A 15,723-nucleotide genomic window follows, 5' to 3' on the forward strand; every position below is an offset into this window, starting at 1 on the left:
TGATGACAACATGTTCTACACCTAAACAAATAAATCAATAACTTAAAAGTAGATAGAGAATGTAGCCTTCCTATTTTGTGATGTCAACACATAATTACATAGCAAAGTATCGGACTCTCGCGTGCATCAGGATTCAGGCATCATCACTTGGAAAAAAATGAAACCCCTATTTGCAATAAAAAACTCTTGGCAATAAAAAACAAGTCCATTCATTCAACAATCCTTCGTTCCATGCCATTCAAAACGATTAGGTTAATTTGGGCAGAGAGATAAATGAGGGAGAAAGAAAATATCACCAAAACTAAGAGAGAGTGATCAATGAAGAAGGTGAAGAACGAAGAAGGCCAAACTCAAAACCGACCATTTTGACAGCTGCATGCCTGCTTGATCATCAATCATGAATGCCTAAATGTGAAGATTGAACCAAAATAAAGAAAGTGAAGTGAAGAAGAAGAATGAAGAAGTGTCTGATAGTTGTTTGGGCAAGGGTGAATGCCTAAATGGTGAAGATTGAATCGAGAAGGAGAGAACGCGTGCCGACGTGCGAGATAGAGAGATAAGTGAGAAGCGAAACTGGGTGTGGGTGACTAGAGTGGTGTTTCTTTGGTGCAAAAAAGAAATAAAGAATAGAAGGGTTTTTTATTTTCAAAATGCCAATTTTGCCCTTATTTAACCTTCTTTTAACCCAAAGAAACCCATTTTGAGTTTCAGGTATTATTCGAGTCTTTAAAAACATTTTGGTTCAAGGCGGGCCAACTACTAATACCGGTTAACTGGTTGAACTAGCTCGCTTTCTTTAGTGGGTGACGGGCCAATCGGTCCAACCATCTGAGTCAATTCGAGTTTTAAAATCTTGATGTGAACCCAATGTGGGCCACACAAGTGAAGATTCTAGAAGAGAACGAGAAGAACAACTAAAGAAAGGGGTTTTTCAACGGGGCCAAGAGTTGGAGTATGATACATACAAGCAAGATTTGGTAGTTATTAAGCTTAGTTTTATTGATTGTAAGAATTCTCATATTTAGTTAAGTTTAAGAGTTAATGAATATCTTAGACCCTAAATTATTATGTGAATAGAATCATAGAGGCTGAACTTTTGAAATGTGTAAACACTCTTCTCAGTCTTTAAATTCAGAGCACCTAAAATCCCGCTATTAAGTTGGAGAAAATGACTATTATTTTTTAGGGTCAAAATGAGTGGTCATATTAGCTTGTGATTGGGCCCTACAATTACAAGAGTAACATATGTTTTTTTTTTTTAACTTAACAATGAAATTTCAAGAGCTCAAAATTTAGAAATTGAGAGAATTTTTTTGCACATTTCAAAAGTTCAGGGTTTAGTATGCTATTCATACAAGCTTTATCACAGAGTTGTAATATTATTACATTTTCAAGACTTAAATTTGAAACTACTAATTAAAATGAAACAACCCCACATCAGTTGTTCTAAATATTGGGTGGTCATTGTGCTCAGAGCAGAAAATGCATGGTCAGCAAGAGCTGGTTGGTGTAGCATTAAAGGGTGATGAAGGGTGGAGAGGAAGGTAATATAGTAGGTAATTAAAAAAAATCATTAAAAAGTTTAATTTAATAGACTCTAGCGTAAAGAAAGTCAAAGTATTTTACATGGAATATTTAATCGGAATTAAGAAAAAGAATGAATGATGATTTTAGCTATAGCTGTATAGAGCGGACCTGGAGAGAGAAAAGTTCGGTAAATTTGGCTTACATTAAACAAAATGAAAATATTTTTGGCCAAAAAATAGAATGAAAATGGAAAAGGAGCAGGTAAGTAGAATTTTTTTTTTAAATATTCAAGTAGAAAAGATTTCTAAACTTACTTTTAAGTAGGTGATAATGATTGGCCTGCTTATATATTTCTTTTCAAAATTAAATAAAAAAAAGTTTTACCTCAACAACATAGAATTTCATAGTTATATATCTTCATGTGGAATATTTAATCCTATTCAAGCCATACTTAATAACTATGATACATGAGTTGAATTTAGTAAATTGAGTTAATCTCTCACAATGTTGCAAGATAATGTCATTTTCTGTGATTTTTTTTTATCATTTTTTGTAATTTTTGTGGTCTCTTTTTAATTATAATTTTAAAGTTAACTAATAGTTAAAGGTAATGGTGAAGGGAAAGCACCACAATTTTAAACATTTAGAGGTAAAAATGCAATAAAGACGATGTAAAGTCCTATACGTTCTTGAGCATATAGTTTAAAGGTCAAATTACTATTTTGTCCTTTTATAAAATTACAAGATCAAAATTAAATTTTGTGTAAAGTTAAAAAATTAAATACGTATTTCTAAAAAAAAATTATATGATGATATTTAAAAATATTAATATCACCAATATATATATATATATATATATATAATTCTATAGAGAGATACCATTGAAGTACTCCTTCAGTCTAGTACATAAATCACTTTCTAGAAGTATAATCTGGTTCACTTTATAAGTCATTTGTTGATGGGATATTTTGTTTCAAATTGAAATCCTTAAATTACCCTTGAAAAGTAAGAGATAGAAAGCAAAAAAAATAATATTATATGATTAACTTATTTTTTGCTTTTCACTTGAGAGTTATTTTTAAATTTTACTTACTTTTATTTCTTATACTTTTATTGTATTGGTATTGATGAGATTGATAGAAATGACTTATAAATAGAATCGGAGAAAGTATATTAAATGTTTAGAGGTAAAAATGGATTAAAAATAAATTTAAGGTTCTATATATTTTTGAGCATATAGTTTAAGGGTCAAGTTGCCATTTTACCATTTTATAAAATTAAAAGATAGAAAATAAATCTTGTGTAAATTTAAAAAAATGATGTATTTCTGAAAAAAATATTATATGATGATATTTAAAACTATTAACATATTAATATCACCAATATATATATATACACACACACATACATACATATTAAATTTTACCGACAGATACTATTGAAGTATATTGATTTGGAGAAGTTGATTTAAAAACAAGTTTTAAAGAAGAATAGAAGGTATTGAGACATCAAAAAATAGATCAAAGAGGTTGTTTAAAATTAAAATTAATTAAATTATGTGATAGTTAAAGGTAAATGTCAAAATGGTTACATAATAAAATTTTGATAAACTAATTTTACAACACCACAAATCCTCTAATAATTTCGTCTTGTTCCTTGTAATAATGTAATTTCTTGACACAGCCCTACAATTGTAAGTCTATAAATACTTGCGATTTAATTTAAATCGAGCCAAAGCAATTGGAAATACAAAAGTTTCAATTGCCTTCTCTCATGTACTAGTCCTTCTTCTTCCTAACATCATGTTAACCACACATAACCCTAATGTTGCGTTGTTTTGTAGTCCAGGCATGGGTCACCTCATTCCAATGCTTGAGCTTGGAGAATGTTTGGTTTCTCGTCATGGCTTCAATGTCACCATCTTCTTTGCGACTGTGACTTCATCAACCACACATTCCCAGATAATCCAGCAAACTATAAACCCTAAAAGCAATGCTTTAAACGTCGTCGTACTCCCACCTATAGATGTCTCTAGCAAACTCGGTGCACTGAACTCAGAGTTGTTAGCTCATATCATGTTCATAATGGAGGAGTCACTCCCATTTCTTCGTTCTTCTATTCTATCAATGAAAGTTCGTCCCACAGCGCTTATCGTTGATACGTTCGGCACAAATGCTCTTGCCATGGCACGTGACTTCAACATGTTGAGGTATGTGTTTTTCACTTGCAGTGCATGGACTCTTGCTCTTTGTGTATATCTTCCAACCATCGACAATGAATTGTTAAGCCGGCATGTTAAACACCATGAACCGCTCCCCATTCCGGGTTGTAAACCGGTTCGGTTTGAGGACACCATGGGATCTTTAATATTGGTTAAAGATGATGAACCGATGATGGTGCATCAGATGCTCGTAAAAATGGCAATGAACATAGGCGACGCTGATGGGATTCTGGTGAATACATGGCAAGACCTTGAGCCCATGGCACTTGAATCTTTATTAAGAGTAGGGATTATTAGGGGAAGGATTTATCCGGTTGGACCGCTAGTGAGAGGCTTCAATAATCCAAGCCGGACAAAGAAGGAGCATCAAGTTTTGAGTTGGCTCGACCAGCAACCAGCTGGGTCGGTTATTTTTGCGTCGTTTGGGAGTGGTGGGACCATGTCAGAAGCACAAATGGAAGAAATAGCTTTTGGTTTAGAGTTAAGTGAACAGAGATTCATTTGGGTGGTTCGTTCACCATGTAAAGAAGAGAATGACACAGTGACTCATGGTTCGTACTTCGACGTTGAGAATGAAAAGAACATGGATGGCTCGCTAGAGAAATTCATGAGTAGGACCTACAAGCTGGGACATGTGGTCCCCATGTGGGCCCCCCAAGCAGAGATTCTAGAACATTCTTCAGTCGGGGCATTCATGACACACTGTGGATGGAACTCGACTCTTGAGGCGATCACAAATGGCGTGCTAATGATAGCATGGCCATTGTATGCAGAGCAGAAGATGAATGCAGCGACATTGACAGAAGAGCTAGGCGTGGCAATAAGGGTGAAGGGTGAGAATAAAGGAGACGTAGTGGGGAGGAAGGAAATACAGAGACTGATAAGAAGAGTGATGGTGGAAGAAGAAGGTTCGTGCATGAAAGACAAGGTTAAAGAACTTGAACGTAGTGCAAAAATGGCTCTATCAGAAGCTGGATCATCTTTCGACTCTCTTCATCAATTGGCCTGCCATTGCAAGGCTCATATGTGAGTAGGGAAAATAATCAATTTCATCACCTTTCTTAAGCAGACATGAATTAGAAATTTATATAGAAAGTTACTACTCCTGATTTGAGACTTGATAATAATCAGTGCATTTTATGGAATTTTAGTGCAATTGACATTATTCTGAACTTTGGAAGTAATTTTCCTTAATAAAAATAGGTTTTAAAAGTACATTGAGAAAGTTTAAATAAAATCTGGGTAAAAGATTTCTTTGACATGGAAGGTTTTTTTTTTTGCATGTAAGATTCAAATGAAATTATGTTTCGAGATAAAAATTCGAAAAATGTCCCTGATTTTGAAACGAAAAATATATCATAAGAATGGCTAACCGTTTGCGCAAACTCAATAACTAGAGTTTGTGATGTAAAAAAAAAAAAAAGAATTGTGCTATAGATTTTTAAATTGTAATGATAAAGTTGGAAATGATTGATTGTTTGGAATGTTGAAAGTTCTGTACTGAGAATAATTTGATTTTTTTTGTTGAAAATCTGAGCACTTACTTATTAATATCAACATATTTACATTATCAAGTAATTATCTGGTGGTCACCACCCCTAAAATTGACAATTATATTTTTAGATTTTTGACAACTAAATGCATGTAATATATTGACAAGTACATATTTAGATTTTAACAAATTAATAAATGGTTATTTTATATTTTGTATTATAGATTACTTATAAAATTACCAAGTAAATGTTCAAATATTAACAAGCATGTGTTTAGGTTTTAACAAGTAAATATTTGATTGTTTGATCATCTAAAATACTTTATCCTTTGAAATGCCTTATACAAGCTATTGAAAGAATTATCAATATCAATTACAAGTTTTAATATTGTTAAGTATGGTGTCTTGAACTTATCCCCGGTTTGGTATAACAAAAGAGTTTTTATGAAAGTAAAAGTGACAATAAAAGTGGACGTGGAAGTGAGGATAGAAGTGGGGTTAGAAAGTGTATTTGGTATATAAATGGAATTGAAATAAAAATTTTATTTAATAAATATAATCATATTCTGAAAAGATCAAAATCCCCATAAAATTAAAAAAAAAAAACCCATTGTCTTTATGCTCTTTCTTTACAACCACTGTTGCACTCTCATAAAAAAAATGACTGAGCTTCCGGCAAGCATAACTCCTACTGAACAATAAATTCAAAACAACAGTGTAACTACACAATCGAACATGGAAGAAGAGACGTTGGGGTAAAAATGATGAGACAAGAAAGGAATTGGGGGAGGAAGTGAGTTTTTTGGGTCCAAGAATGGAAATTACTTCCACCATTTTTTTATAGAATCAGGTTTCTTGAGGAATTGAAATCCTATCTACCAAACATTCTATTTTTTGATTTTACTTCCACTTCTACTTCCTCATCCCCAATTTCACTCTACCAAACAAGCCATTAATTTCATCTCTAGTATCAACAAACAACTAATGCATTAATCAATATTCAACTTCTATGTAAACCAAATTATTATAAATATTTTATCAATTTACAAATACACTTTTTACATTAACAAGATAAAATTCATATTTTCACAAAGCAAAATTTAGTTACTTTCTTGAGAGACTTCTAATATTCTAAAATATAAATACTTTTTTCCTTTACAATTACAATTCAAAAATCTACACCACAATCTTAAAATTTTTACACCACAAAGCTTAACATAAGCTGCTTAAAACCATTTTTATGATACATTTGCCTTTTTCAAATTTGAGGCATTTTCGACATTTAATCTCAAAACATAATTTTACTCTAATCGTCTGAGTCTTTAGAGGAATTTGAGTTTTGGGTGAGGGTGAGAGTAGGCCCAACTCCTATCAAGTAGCTTACAATCTGACTTGACTGGAGCCTAACCCATTTATAAATAGCTCAAGTCTAAGGTTAAGGCCTATAAAACTAAGCAAGTTAGATCTGAATTTTTAAAGCCTAGCTAGTAAGCTTGCAGGCCTAACTTGTTTAAGCATATTTTGTTTTAAATACCTATATATTATATTATATTTAAATTTATTCATTCGTTTAAAAATATAAGGCATTTTTTGAGGAATTGGATGTGCAAAAATGTAAGGTATTTTTAGTCTTTTAAGATGTAATTATTGTCTTTTTTCAAAAATGGCTCTATTGATAATGAATTTTTGTTTATTGTAAGATATTTAATAGGGGTAAATATAAAAAGATAGGATTAGTTGAAAAGTAGGTGACTACTTTATTGGAGGTGAGATTCAGTTAAAAATATCTTACATTTTTAAACGAAGGAAGTATTATATTGAAATTAAATTTTCTCATGTAATTACTTCTTTCATCCTAGAATAATTAGTTTCATGTTCGTCTTTTACCCTAACATTTAATTTTTGTAATGTCGCAACATGCATGGTGTAACTCTTTAAAATATGTTTTATTTATATTTATTATAGATTTCATTCATTTTAATTATATGTAGACTTTAGACAAACTTTACGCCTTTAAACCTATATAAAATATGAAATATGTGAGTTTTGAAGCTTACATAAAAATTTAGATTTTAGTAGATTCAAAGCCTATTTAAAAACTTTCAAGTCTAATGTAAGCCTTTAAAAAGGTCTCAGGTTAAGTTAGGCATACGATAAACTCAAGCTTAAACTTATAAAAAAATTTATATATAAGTTCAGGCTTGAGGTCTATGTTTTATGTTTAAGCATATTTTGCCAAAGCTTGATTTTATCTATTCTCACCCCTAGTTCTAGCCCAAAATATAATCATCTTCCTTCTAAACCTCTGAATGACATTCCCCTGGAAAGAAAAACATCTTCACACTACGCTAATTTAAATCTCACTAGATATCAATATAACATGTACTCGTATAAGAAATCCAAAAATAATGATGATGATATGATGATGAAGATGAAGTATAAATTAATAAAGTAAAATTTATTATAAAATTAGCTATGCTCTTCTTCTCAATTATAAAATATTTTTAAGAAAATCACACAAACCAATAAAATTTATTAATTATATTTTACAACCTTATTTTTTTATAAAAATATAAATTTTAAAAAATGTAACTAATTTAATATTTTATTTATAAAAAATATTAAATAAAAATATATAAAAATAATATTAATAAATTTTATTATTTTTATCCATGAGCCATATATTTTTATTCAAATGTCTTATATAAATTTCCTGGTCTTATGCTTTCTTTTTATTTGACCAACAAAAGCGTCTTCTGCATAACCCCTCTTTTTGCCACAAATCATAGCCCCTCTTCGCTTCGTCCACGAACCAGCGCTCAACACTTTTTTGGCCCAAAAAAAAAAAAAAAGAACGAGCACTCCACAATTGGTCGAGCTCGCCGTCCGCCGTTGTCAGCCCTGCGTGGTTGTTCTCGTGAAAGCATTGAAGAACTTTCGGATCCTAGGTCTTGTCTACTCCCAAATCCGGTGAGATTGATCTGTTCAATCTGGTTTTGAATCTTGATCTGAATTTATTCCCCCCGTCATCCGTTCCTTGCGTTGTTGTCAAGCCTGTGTCTGACGCCATCGCACCGCTTCTTACTTTGTTTTAAATTTCTCATTTTAATTTGGATTTGAATCTGGTCATTTTAATTTGGATTGGAATCTGGTCATGTAATCGTTTCAAGATTGACGCTTTTGAATAAACATTGAGTTTACTTCTTTTAAAAAAAGGACTTTTATTACTTGTTTTTGATTCAATGGTGCATAATCGGCTATTATACTTCTGCCCTTTTCAGTTTGATTACTGTAACGAGCACAAGCCCAAAGCCAAAGGGATAGTTCATTTTAAAAGACTAGCCCGTTTGGGTGGGAGAGTCTAACACTTATAAACTCTATAATACTTATGAGGCTCTCCAATGTGAGACTTGTGATAATGCCACCCGTCCTGGCATCTTCATTCCATGGCATTTTACTTGACCTTTTGCTGGTCAGAACCTTCCGTGGGTAGCCTTTTCTGTGACACCAACTTCTCAATGAAAGCACCAATGTCACAAGCACAAGCTCAAAGGGAAAGCCCATCCCAAAAAATTAGCCTGTTGGGTGGAAAAGCCTCTCATATTTATAAACCTCACAATACTTGTTAAGCTCCCGATGTGGGACTTGTGACAATAATGTCACGACCACAAGACCTCTGGGTAAAACTCACTCCCAAAAAATGCCTCATAGGAGGAGGGTGTCCAACTGACTTATAAATCACACTTCACCAATGTGACTTCCGGATGTGGGACTCATGACATTACCCACCCTTAAGAGCTGACGCCTGCAACGGTTCACCTCTATGGCACTTCACTTGGCCTTTAGCCAGTCAACCCCTTCGTGGGAGGCCCTTTCTGCGAATGGCGACTCTCAATGAAAACACCAATGTTACAATCACAAGTTCAAAGGGAAAGCTTATATAAAAAGATGAGCTTTTTGGGTGGAAGAGCCCTTCACACTTATAAACCTCACAATACTTATGAGGCTTCTTGATGTGGGACTCGTGACAATGCCATCCTATGAAGAGTCGATGTCCCTGACGACTTCACTCCATGGCACTTCATTTGGCCTTCAACCAGTCAAAACTCTCCATGGGTAGCCCTTTTTGTAACACCTGCCTCTCAATGAAAGCACCAATGTAACGAGCATAAGTCTAAAGGGAGAGCCCATCTCAAAAGACTAACCTGTTGGGTGGGAGAGCCCTTCATACTTATAAACCCCACAATACTTGTGAGTCTCCCCGGGGTGATATTGTCATGAGTCTCATATCGGGGAGCCTTACAAGTGGTGTGAGGTTTATAAGTTTAAGGGGTTCTCTCTCCTAATAGGCTAGTCTTTTGGGATTGGCTCTTCCTTTGGACTTGTGTTCGTCACATTGGTGCTTTCATTAAGAGGCTGGTGTCACGGAAAGGGCTACCCATGGAGGGTTTTAACCGGCAGAAGGCCGAGTGAAGTGCCATGGAGTGAAGCCTTGAGAATATTGGCTCTTGACAGGATGGCATTATTACAAGTGTCACATCGGGGAACCTCACAAGTGTTGTGGAGTTTATAAGTGTGAGGAGCCCTCCCACCTAACAGGCTAATATTTTGGGATGGATTCTCCCTTTGGGCTTATGCTTGTTACAATTACTAGCGACGTATATGCTTTGGATTTTTTTGTGGTGCAATGTTGGATTTGTTGTGTGTTGGCATTCTGTTTATTAATCTCTTTATATGATCATTCATTTTCAAAATTCTCAAGGTATTTGTGATGCATGATCTGTTGAATGAGTTGGCTCGACTTGTGTCCAACAATTTAGAAGCTTGAGTTTAAATTGTAATTCTTCAGTGGCTTGGAGGAGTTGCTTGAATCAATTCTCTCCCGAAGGCATCTTTGACTTAGGGTGTAATATAGGTTTGCCTATACCTCCACCCGGACCACCTTCATGCGTTTTCTCCTTCTTTTTTCCATATATGCATGTGCATATCTATATATATATATAATACATCCTAGGAATGAAAATGCCTTAGGCTAGATTTATTGGGCTGATTTTGCATTAATTGGATCTTCTAAATTGTTGCTTGCACAAATGGACTTGCTTTTTTGGGTTGTTTTCTCTTACAGCTTTAAAGGGGGATGTGAGAATTCATTTCGGCTAATACTCTTTTCATTTTTTCTCACTTTTGTTTGTTTGTTTTTTTTTTTAATTTCTGGTTGTTCTAGGAGGAATTTTTTTTTTCTCCTTATTACTAATCCTTTTCTTATTTATTTAAAAAAATGGTTGTTTGTGGCTTTGTGCTATATCTCTGCCTTACTTGATGTGTTTATAATCAGTTGGCCGGGAATTCATAATGCTCGAGGACTAGTCAATATATTGATGGAGATGCTTAATGCCTTGGATCCTAATAATCCTGAGGTGAAAAAAAAATCTTTTTTCTGTTTCTTTGCTGCTATCTTAATTCTGGAGCTTCTAGCCAGTATGCTTGTTATTAAAGTATTTTAGAATCTGTAAGTTGTCGCTTTCTCTTTATTTGCATTCTAATAGTTTTAGGTGGAATTTTGGAATTCTCACTAGTGCAAATTTAAATAAACAAGTGGTTATCATGAAAAGTAGGCTGCTTCTGATTAGTAACAGTCTCAACAAAAATTACATCTTTTTGTGCTGAGGTCTTGTGAAGTTTGAAGTTGTTTATGATGAGATTGTTAGAAGTTTCAGAGCTGCTTTAAGACCTTTTTTAATTGTTTCTTTTCCCTTTTTGATGTGTGGCCTGAATTTATCTTTCTTATGCGTCCAAAGACTCTGCTTTACAATATTGTAATAAGCACAAATGCACAAGATCGAGCTACTTATAGTCCAGTCATTAACTGTTAGGAATTGAGTTGTACTCACTTTGTAGTTGTGTTGGCTGGTTATATTGGTCTAATATGGCAAATTGAGATTGTTAGAAATTTCAGAGCTGTTTTAAGGCCTTTTTCTAATTGTTTCTTTGCCCTTTTTTGATGTGTGGCCTCAATTTTTGGTTCTCATCCATCTGAAGACCGTGCTTTACAATATTGCAGTAAGCACAAATGCCCAACATCAAGCTTCTTATACCCCAGTCCTTAAACTGTTAGGAATTGAGTTGTACTCATTTTGCAGTTGTATCTGGTTATATTAGTCTAATATTGCTATCTAATAGTCATATATCCATTTTAACTGGTTTAGGCCAGGCTTAGGCTTAAGGCCTAGTAATCGGCCAACGTCTGACTTGGCCACTCTTAATTGCAAGTTCAGGCCTATTTGGGCCCAAGGTTTGTGTAACCTGGCCTGTTCCTACCTCTACTTACTACCAAGCTAAAAGTTATAATTATTTGGTAGGGTTCAATTGGCAGAACATTTAATCCAAACATTCGCAGCTTCTGAAACATAAAATTCAAAACCTTTGGAAACATTTGAACTTCAGAAATCCCGTGGTATTGAGCATTGAAATTCTGTTCTGTGTTTCTGGGATTTGCAGTCTGACTGATTAATGTCTCTCTGTAAATTTGATTTTCTTTGCGAACCATCTTTTAATTTTCAGATTGAAGAGAAAAAGCAGGCTGCTGCTGACGTTTTATTTCAATACTCAAAATTTGTGATGGCATGCATAGGGAATCGGGTTCGTCCCTGTGATATGAGGTTACATTTGATGAAGGTATGATACAAGATTCTGTTAGTTTCTAATTGCTTCAATAGAAGCATGATTGGTTATGTATGCTCAAATGATTTTACCCTCACTTCAAGTTTAGCTCTTATTTCATTTATCCATACCTTGAGATTTTTCATGGGTTTTACTATGCTTATCAGGAGATTTCGGGTATGCCAACTTCTCTAAAGAGGGAGTCACCGCAGGCTGCAGTGTCTCCTGATGCAATGGGTGAGTCATCAAGCTCTGGTACAGCTAGACTAGGATGATGCAGCCAATTTTCGTACACTTGGCATAGAAAGCCCATCTCAAAAATATAAATATATCGCTCAGTTGCTTAAACTGATACCGTAGCTAGTATGTAGAATTATCTCAAAAATATAAATATTAGTGTGCTGGCATTTTATTAGAGGGGTGGTTAATTCAACTTGTGTGTAACTTGAAAGTTTGATTTCAGAGGGACATGTTGTAATGTGTAGCTCACATTATGGCTATTGATATTAGCTAATTTTAACTATTCTATGATCACTACCTGGAAAAAAGCGACCAAGTCAGCGAAACATGAGGATGTGTTCAATGTGGAAAGAGTTAAGTTCTCGACTATTTTAATGAGTTCAACACAAAATGAGCTAGTTCACATGACTTGAACCCAATTTAAAATCTTTTTTGCTTCAAATCAGAGATGTTGATGGATAGATTGCCATAACCTTTTTTGTAAATGTATACATAGTAAGTTGTGGTTCTAAAGTTGTTTCCTTTAAAACAGAGATAACCTAAAAAAGGTGTTGATGGATAGAACTTTGTTATTTCTCTAAAAAGTACACTTTGTTTGCTTTGGAATGATCTTAAAAGAATATATTTTATCTTAGCGATCGAACACACACATTGTTAAAAATTTGTTGCCTAAATAATCACTCAAGAACAACAAATTTATTTAGTGTATAATCGTTTATGTTGTATTATTTTATGATAGCAACTTTATGCTATATTGTGATAATAGTTTGTCTCTATAGGAAGTAAAATAAAAAATAATGGAGCTTTTACAAATCCATACTTTTTTTAATTGGGTTAAAGCAATTAAGTTTAGATATTTAATTCAAGCAATTGTTTTATGATATTTCCCCTTGCATAACATTTTTTGCCTTTTATTTCAATATTTATGCTAAAAGATTATGCTTATACTGTGAAAATTTTGCTAGAGTACTGGATTTTCATTTTACACTTTTTAAAATCTAGATTGTCCGTCATAAAATTGGGCCTTCTAAATTTTATTTTTTAAAATTTTCTAAATAAATTTAGATGATCCATAATCCATCTTCATTGTAATAATCGAATCTATATGCATAGGAGCAGGCAAACATAACCGAACACATTGCTGTTACTTGACTTGTGAGTGAAAGCAAATTTTCCCCCTCCCTGGGAAAAAAATTACGTGTATGAATATTGATAGTTTGTCATTTCATTACTGATTAATCTTTAATATTTTGGACATATGGAATCAATGTAAATTAATATTTTCTACATTACTAATTTTAAAATTTTGAACTCGCTGGAATAAAACTCAAATTTAATATTTTGTAGTTTGATTTATGCCCAATAAATTGATATCAAGACTTTTTTTTTTTTTTGACTGACATATCAAGACTTTGAACACTAACACAAACCACGATGATAGGATTTAAAGCTTTTTTTCCCCTTTTATCTTTGGTATTTAATTTAAATATGATAAACTGAAATTTAAGATTTTAAACTCATTAGGAAGAGAAAAAACTATTAGACCTAAGCTCTTATATAAATTATATGAAAAAATATCATTATTTTACACTTAACCATATGAATTATTTTATTTAAGAACTCTATAAGCAGGAAAAATAGATATTCTTAATTAACTAATTTTCCTCACAGAATGGACAACTACAAAACTATTTCTCTTTCTCTTTTACATTGAGAGGGTTTGAACCAAAAGTAGGATTCCCTCTGCTGATGGATAGTGAAATCTAAACCATCCAAATTTAATATAATTTATCCAATCACTTGGAGATATCCTTGCATTTTTCCTTGGAAGAGCTTGGTCCTAAAAACATGTTTAGAATAATGGGATGGGATTTGGAAATTTCAATAGCATAATTATTATTAGTTCATTACCATCACTTAAGCATGTTAATCATTTTAAGTTACAAAATAATTGCCGTAAACATGCTTTAATCATATGATCAATCAAGAGACATACACATGGCCAAGGCATACTCAAACAACAATCACATAGCTTCTTCTTCTTTTTTCTTGTTTCATACCCAATCACGTAGCTTCCTTCTCATGCTAAAATAGGCAAATCAATTATATCATCAGCATAGCAACAATCAAATACATCATGAGTTCAAGAATAGTAAAGCTATCTTTGTAACATCCCAATTTTTAGTTTTAGGGTTAAAGTCCATTTTAGTCCTTAAAGCATTTGGGGAAGAGCACTCAATAGTCTAGAGTCCTTGTTGTAACAATGTAACCCTTTAAGTAGTTAAAACAAAACAATTTTTCCCTCGACATTAAATCTTCATGAAATCCATTAGTCAAGGTTAGTGGGATCTACTTTTTGAAGACACATGGTAGTAACTTGGCTCAATCAACATGCATCCTTCGATCAAGTCCTATAGCTCTTGCATGTTTTGAAGTTCAAATTTTTGGTAGTGATATGATTTTTTTTTTTCTAGTGTTTTCTCTCTTCCAGATCTAGGATCAAGTTGATATAGCATGGTAGCCATGGCTTCTTCCCTATGCTCTCCACTCTTATCCTCAAAATTTGCTTCCTTACTCCATTGTCATGTACTCTAGCCCTCAATGCTTTGAAGAAATTTGCACAAGGGCACGTGCATGGCACTGATGCATCCTTCTTTGGTGGCAATGGTTGGAAAGGAAGGAGGAATGATTTTGAGGAGCTTTGCTAGGGTTTTCTATTCATATCACCTAAGGGTTGCTCTTGAGGCTCTAAACCTTAAAAGTAAGCATCTAAACTCATCTACACCTCTCCAATTTCCATTTCAAGCAAGGGCTTTCATGGGTTTATGAGTAATTTCATGGTAGGTGAAGATTTGAATGATTAAATTGAGTTTAAATAGTTTGTTTTAGGTAGATTAGAGGTTAGCTGATGGTTGTTTGTGGTTTTGTAAGTTTGGGTGTTGATTTTATGGAAATCCTAAGTAGGATTTTGGGGTTTACGATGAATTTGAGGATTTAGAATGATTTCAAGGTTGTAAATGGTTTAGATGAGCTAAGTTATGATGGAAAGATTATGGGGTAAAATGAAATGAAGTGTGGACATGAGTTACAAGAGTTAGCTCGCTAGGATTAGTATAAATTATTATGTCAAGTGTGTGTTGATGAGAATTATTATAGTAATTGTAAATTTTCCTTGATTGTGGATCTTGGGCAAGGAGAAGCTACAATCTAAGTGTTGTAAGCTCAAGCCTAAGATAACCACATACAATTTAAAATTGTTTGCTTGGTTTATTTTGGTTACGAATGTTTTATTCAATGACTACTTTATTTTATTATAAGTATGCTTGATTATAAAATTGAAATATGAAAATATGTTGACTTTTACAAACAAAATGCTAGTAAGTGGGTCCTATATAGATATATTATGAATATTAATTAAATATTTTCTATGTTTTGAATTGAGATTTTGTATGGAAATTTTATTGTACATTGTTATATGCTAGCATGATTGATGTTTGAAATGCATGAGGGGTTAATTATTGGAAGTAAAAGAAATAGTCATGTCATATGGTATGCCACCATTATAGAACATAGTGGTTGGCCT

At 33.2% G+C, this 15,723-nt stretch overlaps 2 protein-coding genes across 2 annotated transcripts; both read left to right on the forward strand.

The window, feature by feature from the left end:
• Positions 1-3,377: 3,377 nt before the first annotated feature.
• On the forward strand, positions 3,378-4,778 carry LOC129316596 (UDP-glycosyltransferase 72E2-like). The gene has a single exon (XM_054961010.1). It carries the CDS (start codon positions 3,378-3,380, stop codon positions 4,776-4,778), a length of 1,401 nt encoding a protein of 466 aa, XP_054816985.1.
• A 3,293-nt stretch (positions 4,779-8,071) lies between these two features.
• On the forward strand, positions 8,072-12,434 carry LOC129315232 (uncharacterized). Its single transcript, XM_054958806.1, has 4 exons — positions 8,072-8,210; positions 10,576-10,657; positions 11,802-11,915; positions 12,068-12,434. The coding sequence occupies exons 2-4, from the start codon at positions 10,619-10,621 to the stop codon at positions 12,173-12,175; spliced, it is 261 nt and encodes an 86-aa protein (XP_054814781.1). The 5' UTR covers positions 8,072-8,210; positions 10,576-10,618; the 3' UTR covers positions 12,176-12,434.
• The last annotated feature ends 3,289 nt before the right edge of the window (positions 12,435-15,723 follow it).

The sequence above is a fragment of the Prosopis cineraria genome, unplaced genomic scaffold (genome assembly GCF_029017545.1).
Source record: "Prosopis cineraria cultivar Desert tree isolate PC_DT_omini unplaced genomic scaffold, ASM2901754v1 PC7, whole genome shotgun sequence".
Lineage (NCBI taxonomy): Eukaryota > Viridiplantae > Streptophyta > Magnoliopsida > Fabales > Fabaceae > Prosopis > Prosopis cineraria.

Coding starts and splice junctions, on each gene's coding strand:
- LOC129316596 (XM_054961010.1), top strand. CDS start 3,378: ATGGGTCACCTCATTCCAATGCTTGAGCTTGGAGAATGTTTGGTTTCT.
- LOC129315232 (XM_054958806.1), top strand. CDS start 10,619: ATGGAGATGCTTAATGCCTTGGATCCTAATAATCCTGAG. Junction 10,658..11,801: donor TGGATCCTAATAATCCTGAG/GTGAAAAAAAAA, acceptor TTTAATTTTCAG/ATTGAAGAGAAAAAGCAGGC. Junction 11,916..12,067: donor TGAGGTTACATTTGATGAAG/GTATGATACAAG, acceptor TATGCTTATCAG/GAGATTTCGGGTATGCCAAC.